This window comes from Colletotrichum phormii, assembly GCF_030913505.1.
Source record: "Colletotrichum phormii strain CBS 102054 chromosome Unknown BDP81scaffold_1, whole genome shotgun sequence".
In the NCBI taxonomy this organism is placed as follows: domain Eukaryota; kingdom Fungi; phylum Ascomycota; class Sordariomycetes; order Glomerellales; family Glomerellaceae; genus Colletotrichum; species Colletotrichum phormii.
This window is the reverse complement of record NW_026851443.1, coordinates 547,000-560,185: the sequence shown is the minus strand read 5'-3', so window position 1 is coordinate 560,185 and position 13,186 is coordinate 547,000. Positions and strand designations below refer to the sequence as shown.

The following is a 13,186-nucleotide window of genomic DNA, read 5'->3' as shown; positions in this document are numbered from 1 at the left end:
AAGACGGTAAACCAATTTTTGGTCTATTGAGAAAGAACGCCGAACCACCCAAGACAAGAACAAGTCTTCCTATGGAAAGACATTTCCAATTATGAAGGACGCCGGTAAGGTTCATAGTGAGACCGCGGCCTCGTCGCCTCCCCCTCCTCACGAACACGCCACTGGCTAAAGGACACCGGCGTGGCGGGTAACTCGACGGCGAGAGCAAGTCCAACAGAAACGGGGACAGGGACGCTGCCGTCGTCGACGTCGTAGCGATCGCGGCCAAAGGAGTCCGGGCTGTAGTGTTTCCACGTATACGGCTTCGCCAACGGCGGCTTCATCTCCACGGCGTACGCCGGCGGTGGGGAGCTATACCGCGGCAGCGAGACGTCCTGGTCCGAGCCGTGCTCGCGGAGCTGTTGCCAGGGGCGGGGGAACTTTGCGGACCCGACGGTTTCGGATATGGAGCGTCTCTTGAACCAGAGGAGACATGTTAGGCCTGCTACCGAGGCGATGGCTGCGACGGTGGTGCCTGCGATGATGACGCCTGATGTCGAGGTTCTCGGGGAGGCGGCTGCGGCGGCGGGGGTCTCGGTTTCTGAGGTGGGAGGTACTGCTGATGGGGTCGGGGGGTTATCGCCTGGGTTTGCGGATGGTGTTGGCGAGGCAGCTGGAACTGTCTCGACGGTTGTCGTCGATGTCGCTGCCTGGGTAGCCGTTGTTGGAATCGTACTTGTAGCGGTCCTTGTTCTTGTCTTTGTAGATGAGACTGACGTGCTGGAAGTCCGAGACCCCTCTTGCTCCTGGCCGTCGTCCAAGACGCAGGCAGAACCGTCTCGGCAGGTATACCCAAACGGACAACACTTGAATCCGCATAGTGGTAGAGACTCTTTCAGTCTGGTGGTGTGGATCGGGCTCGTCGGGTTCTCGATTACATCTTGCAAGGTGACGTCGCAGGTGATGGGGGAGATGGTGTCGCATGAAGATCCCTTTGGACAGCACAAGGCGGTGGTCTTCTCTGCGAGTACCATGCATGTTGTTTCGCTGGAGCAGCAAAAGTAGTCTGCCAGGCCGTTGCCGCAGGCCGTGTAGCCTTTTACGGGGCAGCTGGCGTCGGCTCGTGATGTTGCTCTTGGTGTAAGTTGGTTGGAATTATGAGGTTTAGATGATGGCGGCGAGAGGGGTGTGGTTTGCAGTCCGGAAACCAAGCTCTGGGTGTAGATGAACCAGATTATTATGCATAGCCTCCGCCAGCTCCTATATGAGGCCATGTTGTGTATAAAAAGATTAGAAGGTGACCTCCAAACGAGTGCGGTTGTAGAGAACTAAAGAGATTTAGAGAGAGAGAGAGAGATATCGTAATATCTAAGGAAATCCAACCAAGGCAGAGACCAACAACTCAAGGAAATACCACTCGACCTGAACATGTACGCAGAAGGACATCATGATAGCTATATGAATATCTCAACTCCCTGCAGACAAGACTAATTCACAAACGGCACCGTTGGTTCCATTCAAGGCATCTGACCAACCGCAGGACATGCTCTGCCGCGACGACGGGGGGGGTTTCGATGTTCGCCCCCCCCTCCGTCGTCGCCAAGCGCGACCAATCAGACGAGCCGTCTACGCGCGAACACTTGATAATCCCCAACGCCGCTCGCTCCAACACAGCAAACGCCAAACCTGCAGGAGACGACAGCGGGACACAAACAAAGGAAAAGAGGAACTAGATTTTCAATTTACCGTTGTTTCGGCGCCGCCTAGGTCATGTGAGTGGACGGCCGTGAGGGTCTGATGCACGTTGTACCCCGCAACGCCTCGTAGCACGACCAAAACGGGCAAAGGAGGTTGGAGTGAAGGCCGATTGTGGCACTCTGGCGCTTGTATTCCCCTGACCTTTCTTGAGAGGGTCTGGGTACGGGACCCGGATGCCACGATAGTTGTACCAGGACACGGAAATCGGGTGGTTGTCGATGAGGCAGGTGAGAATAGCTGTCCCGGGAGAACGGTCACGGCGGCTATGGTGTTTGTGCGCCCCTGGACCCCTGGGCTAAATCCCACCTGTCCGGGTTTTTGAAGGTGTGTAATTTCTAAGAAAGGCCTCGAAGAACGGTCTGGATAAAGGGCGATCAAACGCGTTGGGCGAAGCGAGGCATACTTTCTTGACGACGTGGCGAGATTTTCTGGAAAGACTTGTGTGTGCGCCGTCGACCAAGGAGTCCTGTAGCAGCGGAGGAACTGCCAATATAACACTGACTGTCAGAGAGCTAGAAGCCCGTGTATCAGTGCGGCCTTGTCGGAATAAGCTGCCGGGTTCGGGTGGTGTCGGTTGGGGGTTGCTCGGGGTTAATGGGGCCGGACCCCGGAGCCGGAACCGGATGTTGATGCTGCCGGGTCGCACACGGAACTGCACTTGCGCTCCGGAGCGTATGCCGTGCCACGTGCATATGGGTGAAGAATGATCGTGCGGTATTGCCGCCGCCTCGACTATGACGATCGAGAGCTGAACCCCCACGAAGAATGCATTGTCGCCTTGGGTTCTGGGAGGGACGGTGAATCAAACATGTCGAGCCTGAGGGAGAATCCGGACGAAAGCATGCTCGAAATGTCCACTCGGAACCGCCAGACTTTGTTTGACAACAGGTCGATTGGTGGACTGATTAAGCCGAGGCACAATCCATTCTCAGGGCACCTCAATGGAGTCCATCTGTTCAACAAAGGGAGTCGAGCAGGGGTACGGAGGGGCAATCAGCTGATGTCAACGCCCCGAAGAAACCACCGCCTCAGCATCTCTAGCGGTAAAAATCCCGCCTGTTCTCGGCTTTCTCAGGTTCCCCAGACTAGAGTACCTACTAGGCAGAGCCCCTCCCGATCCCCCGAGATCCCGTCTCGTCGCATTGAATTTCTCAAACGACCAACCCAAAATACCTACCCCCCGGTTTCCAAATTCCCATCCATTTTCCCAGAGTTCATTTTCTCTCCAACTCTACCTTACCTTATCCTCAATCTTTCCCCTCCCACCCTCCTCTTCGGCCCGTTATCAGAGTTCAATCCCACAGGAACCCTCCCCATCCAATTGAGAGCCAACACTTGCCCCTTCAGTTCGTCTGTTAAGGCACTCCAAAAATGCTCCCCTGGAGAACCATCGCACCCCGAGCCGCGAGGTATGTAGTCTGGTATCCTTCCCACCTAACACAAGTGACACGTGAAAGTCTCACACCAATCTTCCACCGTAGGCGTGCCGCTTCTGCATTCGGAGCATCAGCACCACAACCACCCCGCCTCACGACATGTGGCACCTTCGGATCCGCGAGTAGACACCTCTCCGCAACCGCCGCCGCCCGCCAGCCGCAGCTCAACGCAAAAGTCGTAAACGACGGCGTGCAAATCGACGGGCTGACGGGTGTATCTACCCGTAGATCGACGCTGTAAGTCCGGGTCTTTACCCCCGCCCCCGCCTTCCACCTGCTTTCCCGCCTGCTTTCCCCCGCCCCCCGGTTCCCCCGACCGCAGCTCCGGCTCCGGCTCCGGCTCCGGCTCCGGCCGACCGGCTACTCACGAAGTGACATTCGCATAATACTACAACAACCTCAACTAACACAAGCTCTCCCAACTGCAGCCCCCATTTCTGGCTAAGGTACGTCCGCCAACCACATCATAACAACCAAAGTACTAGATCCCGTCAATCTTTTTGTCTGAATTAACACAACCCTCCATCGTACCAGAGACAACTGTCGATGCAGCAAATGCGTGAACCAAGATACCACGCAGCGAAACTTTGACACATACGCCGTAAGTCCCTGCCTGTCCCGTCCCGCTTGGTCAACATTCGTGACTACTTTGCTGCTGGCAAACCTAACCCTCTCCCGCGAAATGTCGTCGTCCCAAGACCCAACTAACAACAGCAACGGTGGCAACGAAACTATAGATTAGCCAAGACATCCGACCCTCTGAAATCAAGTCTGAAGAAAAGGGTATCAAAGTGACATGTAGGTGCAACTCAACCCCCTCTCACTCTGTTGAGGAAGACCCCAAATTTACCAATGATGCGCACAACTAGGGGGGCAAGACGGCCACGAGAGCTTCTACCCCTGGCACTTCATCAAGCACTACCTGCAAAATGACCACCGGAGTCCAGAGCAAGTCAAGTAAGGCACTTACCTCACCAAGCCCCTTCAACATCGCACCAGTCACTGACTTTCACACACAGCTACCACTTCTGGGGTTCCGACGTGGGCTCCAGACGCCCCGTCGTCGAGTACAACCACCTCATGACCAAGAACGACGACTCGGGCGTCGCAAAGTTGACAAAACTCATCGTAAATAAACAACGTCCTCTACCGCCATGGGGTGAACAATGGACTGACACCTAATAGCGCGAATACGGCTTCGCCTTCGTCGACGGAACCCCCTACGACACCCCAGCCCCAACACAGCGCGTCCTCGAACGAATCGCCTTCATCCGCGAGACGCACTACGGCGGCTTCTACGACTTCGTCCCGGACCTCGCCATGGCCGACACGGCCTACACCAACATCGCCCTCCCAGCGCACACGGACACGACCTACTTCACCGACCCCGCCGGCCTGCAAGCCTTCCACATGCTCTCCCACGAAGCTCCTCCGCCAGGGAAGGAGCAGCAGCAGCAGGAGCTCCCCCAAGACAGCAAGCTCGGAGGGGAATCACTCCTCGTGGACGCCTTCTACGCGGCGCAGATTCTGCAAAAGGAGGATCCGGCCGCGTACGAGATCCTCGCCAAGGTGCGCCTGCCCTGGCACGCGAGCGGCAACGAGGGCATCACCATCTCCCCCGACAAGCGGTACCCCGTGCTCGAGGTCGACCCGCAGACGCGGACGCTGCACCGGGTGCGGTGGAACAATGACGACCGCGGCGTGGTGCCCTTTTCCGACGACGTTTCGCCGACGGAGTGGTACGCGGCGGCGCGCAAGTGGGATGCCATTCTCCGGAGATCCGACGTTGAGTTTTGGTGGCAACTGAAGCCCGGCCAGGTTTTGAGTGAGTGGTGGCCCCCCATGTCATGTTCTTTGCGTTGAAACAAAAACAAGGCAAATGCTAATTTTGTCTGTCCAGTCTTTGACAACTGGCGTGTGATGCACGGTAGGAGTGCGTTTGAGGGCAGAAGACGCATCGCCGGTGCCTATAGTGAGTGATTTCGAGTTTGTCCAGCTACACGAGCGAATGCAACTGACACCGTCATAGTCAACCGGGACGACTTTGTCTCCCGTTGGAGAAACACAAACTTCCCTCACGAGCAGGTCCTGAACCAGGTTGTTGGCTAGACGGAACGCATGACAAGGTGTCAAACTTTTTGGGTAGGGTTGCATTGGCATGTGAAGGGAGCAAATGGTTCGCGAGTAAAGGCGCAAAGAGGAAACCGTTGAAATCAATTTCATCCGTTCAATCGTCAATCGTTGCGTTTGGCCGACGACCCGCGCCGGTTTGGCTTCGTTTCGTTTCTGGCAGCCCAGGTCTCATGTCCATCGTGTGCCCCCCGCGATGTCCCCTGTAGTTTTAAAAGCGGCTGTAGTGTAGAAGCGCGCCAGTCGAGTCAAGGCGGGGGATGTGCGTTTAGCCCCGATGACCCCCGCGATTCAGGACCTTGGTCCATTGAGCAAACCAGCCGTGGACACTGGAATTGACATTTCGCATCTTGAGAAACTTGGACACGGCCCAGTTCCAGGAACAATGCGACCCGAATCGCCCCGAAGGCCGGGACCCCATGGCACCAGGTTCCCCCCCCACAAGAACCTGGAAGTTCTGGAACCCCCCCCCCCCCCCCGGCGACGACCGAGGATGAAGAACACATGAGACATGCAGCAGAAGCCTGGAAAGGGCATGTTGCGACGACGGCAGCCATGCATAGGCATATCCTTAGTGGCCGTCTTCAGGGTCAATGACGGCTTTGAGACACCGCACTGGCTGCTGCCGCTCTCATTGACCCCTCCATCCGTCCTAGCGTGGAGCGGCACAGCATGGGTGACTGAGTAGAGACAGCTTCCCCCCTCCGGGAACCTCCCCTCGAGCCCCACAGCGTCACCTCGCTGTCGATTGTTCCGGCGCATGAGCCAGGGACTCATTGCCGCGGCGCGCCGGCCATACTAGTATTAGTATTAGCTCCTCCCTCGAGGGGGCCGCTTCGTGGGCATCGCCGAGTGGAATCCTCATTATCTTTAGAGTGCGGTGAAGCTTTCTCCCTAGAACCTTGTTTGAGTGAATTAGCAAAGAAAAAAAAGAGTCCCTCTTGCGGCAATATTCCTCCCTGTCGACGCTTGTTAAATATGTTCCGCCACGTCCTTCGCGCTGCGGTCTCGCGGCCCCGAGTCCTCTGTGTTCCTCGAGCCGCAACCGCCAGCAACAGCAACAGCAGCCCCGCGAGATTCCAGCCATTTTCCACGACAGTCGCAAGAATGGCCGATATGAAGGACGGTGCTTTCAAGCACGATGCCACCGTGGCCCCGCAAAGCACTCGTGTGCTGCCTCTGTTTTCTCTCAAGGGCAAGACGGCCATTGTCTCTGGAGCTGGTGCTGGTATCGGCTTGCAAATCGCCCATGCCTACGCCGAGGCGGGTGCCAACGTTGCCATCTGGTACAACAGCAACAAAAAGGCCCTGGACCGTGCTGCCGAGATTGAGAAGGAGTACGGCGTCAAGTGTGCGTGGAGGTGCCAAACGAAGACGTCCAAGTCGTGTTGCTAATCGTTCCGCAGGCAAGGCGTACCCGGTGAACGTCACCTCCCACCAGGCCGTTCAAGAGTCCATTCAGCAGATCGTGTCCGAATTTAACGGCCGCCTCGATATCTTTGTTGCCAACTCGGGCATCGCATGGGAGGAGGGCCCTTTGATTGACGGACCGATGGACGTTGCCGACAGGGTCATGACCGTCAACGTCAATGGCACCGTGTACTGCGCCCAGGTTGCTGGCGAGCATTTCCGCAGGCAGAAGAAGGAGGGCACGACGCTCGAAGGCAAGAAGCTCGAAGGCTTCACCACCGGCAGCTTCATCGCCACCGCCAGCATGAGCGCTCACGTCGTCAACATCCCGCAGGAGCAAGCCGTGTACAATGCGTCCAAGGCGGCTGTCGTCCACCTTTGTAAGTGCTGCAGTCTGGTTGACATGAACCAAACGGGGCTGACAAGTGACCAGGCAAGAGCTTGGCTGTTGAATGGGTCGATTTCGCCCGCGTCAACACGGTGTCGCCCGGATACATCAAGACTGAGATTACTGCCTTTGTCGATGCAGAGTCGAAGAAGCAGTGGAGGAACAAGACGCCAATGGGGTAAGTTGCCGAGATGCAGAAGGGAATGAGTTTGTAGGCTGACTTGTCAAACAGACGCGAGGGAGAACCCAGCGAGCTCAAGGGCGCATATCTGTACTTGGCATCGGACGCCGCCTCGTACACCACCGGTTCCGATCTTGTCGTTGACGGAGGTTACTGCTTGCCTTGAGAAGCGAAGGACAATGATACCCATGAGGATGCCATAAAGATGGAAGATGGAAAGAGTGCCGTGGCTGGCCTGGAGCAAACGTTGGCCGGCGAGCAAGGGGTTCGGAGGCTGCGTGATGGGCCGATAAGCCGAGCTTGCTTGCGTATCGAGGTCATTGGCTCGAATGCTGCAGTGACAGCAGACTGCGAGCACCTTCTAGGTCGAGTCTCAGGGACGCCATGCCGATAAACAGAGGTGCAGCCGATAGACCGGATAGAGGTAGAAAGAAAGCCAGCGTAGACGGTTGAATGATGACAGACATTTGAAAACGATTGGGCCGGTGAGGATCATATCTCACCGGGTGCTGGCCCGTGTGGTGAGAAAACGCGGAGGAGGGGCAGGCGGGCGGATTGTGTCCAATGCGCGTCGTGATATTCCATTCTTGGCTGGCCCAGTCCGAGGTGAACCGTGCTGGTGCTGCATGCATTGCAATTGGAGGTGAAGCGAAGTGGAAAAAGTGCTTTGCTTTTTGCTGGTGCTGGTGCTGTGGGTGTGCACTCACCACTGTGGAATCTGTGGATGAGGGGGAGGGGAAATGGAAGGGAACTTGGAAGAAAAGGGTCCAGCTAATGGTCATGATGGTACGTACCGTCCTTGGTGGAAGGAAGTGGGGGGAAGGGGCAGAAAAGGCAACTGAGGTGGGCGCCTGTGGCTGCCTCTCGCCTCCCAGACACGAGCCACGGAAGAGAGGGGTCAAGTTGGGGTACTTCATTCCTCACCTGACATGGGTGCGGGTGGGATGTACTCGCAGCCTCAGTGTCCGTCCGCGGGCATTTGGCGTCTGCCACCTGCCAATTCGTCTGAGGTGATGGACTTGAGCAGCACCAGCACCCTGAATGCCCTGGATTGATACCTACTAGGGATGCCGTATCACACTGATTACCTTACCTAGAGGTACCTCAAGGCGGGAGAGTGAGTGCGCCTCCCGTACCTTAGTACCTAGCGTTAGTAAAGTGCCCGCGTAGCGAGCCAAACTGGAGACTGACGACTGTCAAACACTGAACACACTGGACCTGTCCAAGTGCATCCCATCCCGTCCCAATTCCCTTCACCCAACTCTCCCCCTTCTCAGCCCTATCTTTCTCACCTCAATTTTTACCCCTCGCATCGCATCGCAAAGCCTGGCCTCGTCTCTTGTCCTCTCGTGCCCAACGACCTCGCTTCAACCCAGCTCGCCTCTTTGCAGGGCCCCCCCCATCGCGACTTGATCCAGAGCTGGTTCTCGCCTAACCCGACCTTCACCGCTCTGTTCTCTGCCACCCGAGTGCCCTCGTATCCATCATAGATACCCCCCCCCCGGCCGATTAGTACCCCTTTCGATTTCGCCGCTTCACACATCACCAGCAACCATGGACCCCGAGGCTCCTAGCACGCCTGGCGACGGCAGCCGCACCCAGCAGCAGGTCGACAATGCCATCCGCGCCATTCGCGAGAAGAAGCCCTTGCCCGAGATTGACTTCACCATTCATACCATGGAAGATGGCACCCAGGTGAACACCATGGAGCGAGTCTGCAAAGGTACGCTTGATACTCCATCCACGCTATTGCTGTGCTCCCCGCCAGCCTCGCCGTCCATCGCGAGTCTTGGACCGCCACGAATATCCTCGTCTCGAGGCAATTCAGTCTAACAGGTCTTTGTCGGCGCTAACCTCATTTTCCTTGCCACAGATGTCCAGGCCCCCGCCATGTTCACGCCCTCTGACGAGCAGTTCTTCGAGGACGAAACCCACACAAAGCCCAACATCAACTTCCTCAAGCAGCACTTCTACCGCGAGGGTCGCTTGACCGAGGAGCAGGCTCTATGGATCCTCAAGACCTGTACCGAGGTCCTCCGCGCGGAGCCCAACCTGCTCGAGATGGATGCGCCCATCACCGTCTGCGGTGACGTCCACGGCCAGTACTACGATCTCATGAAGCTGTTCGAAGTCGGAGGCGACCCCTCCGAGACGCGCTATCTCTTTCTCGGTGACTACGTCGATAGAGGCTACTTCTCCATCGAGTGCGTCCTGTATCTCTGGTGCTTGAAGATCCACTACCCCAAGACCCTTTGGCTGCTCCGCGGCAACCACGAGTGTCGCCACTTGACCGACTACTTCACCTTCAAGCTCGAGTGCAAGCACAAGTACTCCGAGGCTATCTACGAAGCCTGCATGGACTCCTTCTGCTGTCTGCCCCTGGCTGCTGTCATGAACAAGCAGTTCCTGTGCATCCACGGTGGTCTGAGCCCGGAGCTTCACACACTCGACGACTTGCGCAGCGTGAGTACTGCTCTTGCCCCCCCACACACGCGCATCGCAGCTAATGAAATGCCCTCCCAGATTGACCGTTTCCGCGAGCCTCCCACTCAGGGCCTCATGTGCGACATACTCTGGGCCGATCCCCTCGAGGACTTTGGCCAAGAAAAGACGAGTGACTACTTTTTGCACAACCACGTTCGCGGATGCTCCTACTTCTTCTCATACCCGGCCGCATGCGCATTCCTCGAGAAGAACAACCTTCTTTCCGTCATTCGTGCCCACGAGGCGCAAGACGCCGGCTACCGCATGTACCGCAAGACTCGCACCACGGGTTTCCCCAGTGTCATGACCATCTTCTCCGCGCCGAATTACCTCGACGTCTACAACAACAAGGCTGCCGTGTTGAAGTACGAGAACAACGTCATGAACATTCGGCAGTTCAACTGCACGCCCCACCCCTACTGGCTGCCCAACTTCATGGACGTCTTCACCTGGTCTCTTCCCTTTGTCGGTGAAAAGATTACCGATATGCTCATCGCCATTCTTAGCACGTGCTCGGAGGAGGAGCTCAAGGAGGATGCCACCCCCTCGTCCACATCCCCCGGCCCCATGTCGCCGCCCCTCTCCGGCGCCTCGCAGGACCCCGAGTCGATTGAGTACAAGAGACGGGCCATCAAGAACAAAATCCTGGCCATCGGTCGTCTTTCGCGTGTATTCCAGGTGTTGCGCGAAGAGTCTGAGCGTGTCACCGAGTTGAAGACCGTCTCTGGTGGTAGATTGCCTGCCGGTACCCTGATGCTGGGTGCCGAGGGTATCAAGAACGCCATCAACACATTCGAGGATGCTCGCAAGGTCGATTTGCAAAACGAGAGACTTCCCCCCAGCCACGACGAGGTTGTGAAGCAGCAAGATGAGGACCGGAAGCAGGCGTTCGAGAAGGCGGCCGAGGATGCGGCCAACGACAAGAAGTTGCAGCAATTGTCTAGGAGATTGAGCACGTGAGTTTTTGTGCAACGCCCCTTTGAGTTCCTTTCACTGACATGTTGGCAGCGACCGTAAGAGTCACAAGGGATGAGACGGCAATTTTGGGGCAGAGGTGTTGGCGATAGAAGGCCCGCGGCGGATGATAGCACACTAGGGCGTCAAGGCTTGGTTTGTTTCAACAAATTAGCTCAGCTAGGAAAGCTGGCATACGAATACAATTAAAGTATTTCAACTTCACGACTGCGTCTTTCGGGGCCGTGTTTGATTATGTGCTAACGCATAGGCTATCGTGTACAGTGTAGGTTGAATTACAGAGGACAAGGTTGGACAGGACAAGTCCCCATGAGTTCTTGAGTGACCGTATTGATTATACCTCCCCAGACACCCTCGACAATCTTGCTTCTTTCAAGCTGGCAGTAAATGTTTCACCTCCGTCTCGTTCATTCCCACCAAAGTGTTTTACATTCGCTTACGTCAGGCAGTCTTGTGTACGGTGACTAGAGAACCCGACCAGACTTTTCAAAAGATGGCCAGAATATTGGGCGGACTTACACGCCATGTTAGCCAAAAGCAATCAGACTCATCACAAAGTCAAACAAGATACAGGAGGGGACTGTTGGACTGGGGACTGGGACTCTAGATGCTTACCTCGCAACCCCGCCAGGAACATTACACGGTTCGCTCACCACGAAAAAACTCCACCTCTTTTCGCGCTTACACTGCGCCGCCAGCGCTTCGAGGTCGAACAGCTCGCCGATGGGCATGCCCCAGCCGGCGAGGAGGACCTCGTGCATCCAGTGTTGCGGGTCGCGGTGGGGCCAGCACTCAAAGGACGGTTGGTCGCCTGCGACAGCGGCGAAGTTTGACCAGATCCAGCGGAGGGCGTCTTCGGATTGGGCTACGCCGGAGAAGGTTTGCGGGGTTGCGGCGAGGTGGGAGGTTAGGGTTGAGGGGGGGAGGGAGGCGTGTGTTGCTGTGAAGCCTAGGATGGGTTTTTGTTAGAAGAGGATTTGGGGGGTTTTGATGGGGAGATGTTGGGAGATTGGGGTGTGGGAAGAGGGAGAGTAGGGAGATACCTGTGCGGGTGATGAGTATGTCACCAAACTTGACCTCTGTGCCTTGCGCTTTCAGGCAGGCTTGGAGGTCTGCGATGGGGATGGAGTCCCGCGCAAAGGGGTCGTAGGGGATGTTTTGCTCGAGGCGCCAGGTGTGGTAGTCTACGAGGATGCCTCTGCCTACGATGCCGTGTTTTTGCCAGGCTTTTTTGGGCGGTTGTCAGTTTCACTCGATCCTATTCCCAGGAAGAAATAGGGAGGGAAGAGGAGGGGGAGCGGGAGAAAAAGGGGAAAGGTTCACCTTGAATCCCATTCACAGTCGACCGCCTCCCATCCTCCCCCACGGCGTGGACCTCGTCCATGGAGACGCCATTGTAGAACTTCTCCTCCTTCTGGTACCCAAAGTGCCGGAGGCCGTCCCACTGCGACGACGACTGCGAGTTGAAGGTCCACTCGTCGTCGTTTACGAAGCGCGGGTGCTTGCGGTAAATGTCGTGGTGGAAGGCGCGGCGGTTGAAGAAGGGGGTGGATTGTGCTGTCAGGGGCCAATTTAGGGAGATTCTGTGTCATGTCGTCAGTCAGTCTTATGATTTGTCCATCTTACACCCCAAGGGTTCATCTTGGTTCGTTGTAGTTCAGGGATTGGTGTTGCGAACTTCACGGGAATGGTGATGACGATGATGCTGCTTGGAGTGAGACGAAAGCAGAGAAATGGACTTCCCTACCTCGCCCCCGTCTTAACCTCCTCCCGCGCAGCAGCAGCGACGCGCTCGTCAGTCAATCTATTCAGCGTCCCCAGCTCGTCCTTGTCGCCGTACAAGCCCCAGGCCGAGAAGCGCGGGTCGTCTTTGCCGAGGGGCAGGGACTCGAAGGGCGGGATGCCGTTTTCATTGAGGGCGAATTTGGACGAGGCCGAGGCCATTGTCTCTGTCTCGTCTGGGTTGGAGGAGATGGACGAGGAGAGTTGGGAGCCGAGTTGTTGGAGGCGTTTCATTGCCATTTTTCTTGGTCCCTTTTATCTATCTTTCAATTCAAGTTTGAAGATTGCGGGAGTTGAGGGTGCTCAGGGTCTGGCTGACTATGTGAACGGGTGAGGACCTTGGCTCACTTATTCGATGGGGTAAAGGTGATGTTATCTCGGGCTTGGAGCTGCATGCAGGCGGCTTTTCTTCTCCGCACTTTTGGTGTGAGGCAGTCAGTCCGATGTCATTGAGGAGTTGCGTAGCGGATCGTCATCCGGTCTCTTATTCCCGGGGCAGGAGAACATCGTCCGGGAGAGGGGTACCGTAGCGCAACGCAGGATGCATGCCGATGTTGGTTGGAAAAATTGCCTTTGCGATTGGCCAGCTTGTGATGATGCGATGAACTAAATGTTCCTGAGACTGAGCACGACGAGACTGGCGGGGATTTCACGATGGCCAAG

General features: G+C 56.5%; 5 protein-coding genes across 5 annotated transcripts; 3 read left to right on the top strand and 2 right to left on the bottom strand.

Annotated features, from left to right (window-relative positions):
- Positions 1-89: 89 nt before the first annotated feature.
- BDP81DRAFT_388251 (uncharacterized protein) lies at positions 90-1,253 on the bottom strand (the record flags this gene model as incomplete). Its single annotated transcript, XM_060587078.1, has 1 exon — positions 90-1,253. The coding sequence occupies one exon, from the start codon at positions 1,251-1,253 to the stop codon at positions 90-92; it is 1,164 nt and encodes a 387-aa protein (XP_060451355.1).
- A 1,660-nt stretch (positions 1,254-2,913) lies between these two features.
- BDP81DRAFT_412442 (trimethyllysine dioxygenase) lies at positions 2,914-5,770 on the top strand. Its single transcript, XM_060589217.1, has 10 exons — positions 2,914-3,146; positions 3,219-3,410; positions 3,602-3,619; positions 3,708-3,774; positions 3,911-3,971; positions 4,043-4,130; positions 4,193-4,301; positions 4,359-4,998; positions 5,074-5,145; positions 5,203-5,770. The coding sequence occupies exons 1-10, from the start codon at positions 3,109-3,111 to the stop codon at positions 5,280-5,282; spliced, it is 1,365 nt and encodes a 454-aa protein (XP_060451354.1). The 5' UTR covers positions 2,914-3,108; the 3' UTR covers positions 5,283-5,770.
- Positions 5,771-6,410: 640 nt separating this feature from the next.
- BDP81DRAFT_456373 (short-chain dehydrogenase) lies at positions 6,411-7,448 on the top strand (the record flags this gene model as incomplete). The annotated part of the gene is made up of 4 exons (XM_060593160.1): positions 6,411-6,654; positions 6,710-7,093; positions 7,147-7,279; positions 7,334-7,448. The coding sequence occupies 4 exons, from the start codon at positions 6,411-6,413 to the stop codon at positions 7,446-7,448; spliced, it is 876 nt and encodes a 291-aa protein (XP_060451353.1).
- An 896-nt stretch (positions 7,449-8,344) lies between these two features.
- BDP81DRAFT_2173 (calcineurin-like phosphoesterase) lies at positions 8,345-11,267 on the top strand. Its single transcript, XM_060582734.1, has 4 exons — positions 8,345-9,005; positions 9,156-9,745; positions 9,806-10,722; positions 10,775-11,267. The coding sequence occupies exons 1-4, from the start codon at positions 8,837-8,839 to the stop codon at positions 10,797-10,799; spliced, it is 1,701 nt and encodes a 566-aa protein (XP_060451352.1). The 5' UTR covers positions 8,345-8,836; the 3' UTR covers positions 10,800-11,267.
- Positions 11,268-11,352: 85 nt separating this feature from the next.
- On the bottom strand, positions 11,353-12,685 carry BDP81DRAFT_306603 (uncharacterized protein; the record flags this gene model as incomplete). Its single annotated transcript, XM_060583291.1, has 4 exons — positions 11,353-11,690; positions 11,785-11,967; positions 12,065-12,324; positions 12,489-12,685. 4 exons carry the CDS (start codon positions 12,683-12,685, stop codon positions 11,353-11,355), a joined length of 978 nt encoding a protein of 325 aa, XP_060451351.1.
- Between the last annotated feature and the right edge of the window lie 501 nt (positions 12,686-13,186).

Excerpts from the sequence above, each read along its gene's own strand:
- BDP81DRAFT_412442 (XM_060589217.1), top strand. The coding sequence starts at position 3,109 with ATGCTCCCCTGGAGAACCATCGCACCCCGAGCCGCGAG. Across the intron at positions 3,147-3,218 it reads ATCGCACCCCGAGCCGCGAG|GCGTGCCGCTTCTGCATTCG; the intron begins GTATGTAGTCTG and ends CTTCCACCGTAG. Across the intron at positions 4,131-4,192 it reads CGGAGTCCAGAGCAAGTCAA|CTACCACTTCTGGGGTTCCG; the intron begins GTAAGGCACTTA and ends TTTCACACACAG.
- BDP81DRAFT_2173 (XM_060582734.1), top strand. The coding sequence starts at position 8,837 with ATGGACCCCGAGGCTCCTAGCACGCCTGGCGACGGCAGCCGCACCCAG. Across the intron at positions 9,746-9,805 it reads CACTCGACGACTTGCGCAGC|ATTGACCGTTTCCGCGAGCC; the intron begins GTGAGTACTGCT and ends ATGCCCTCCCAG. Across the intron at positions 10,723-10,774 it reads TTGTCTAGGAGATTGAGCAC|CGACCGTAAGAGTCACAAGG; the intron begins GTGAGTTTTTGT and ends ACATGTTGGCAG.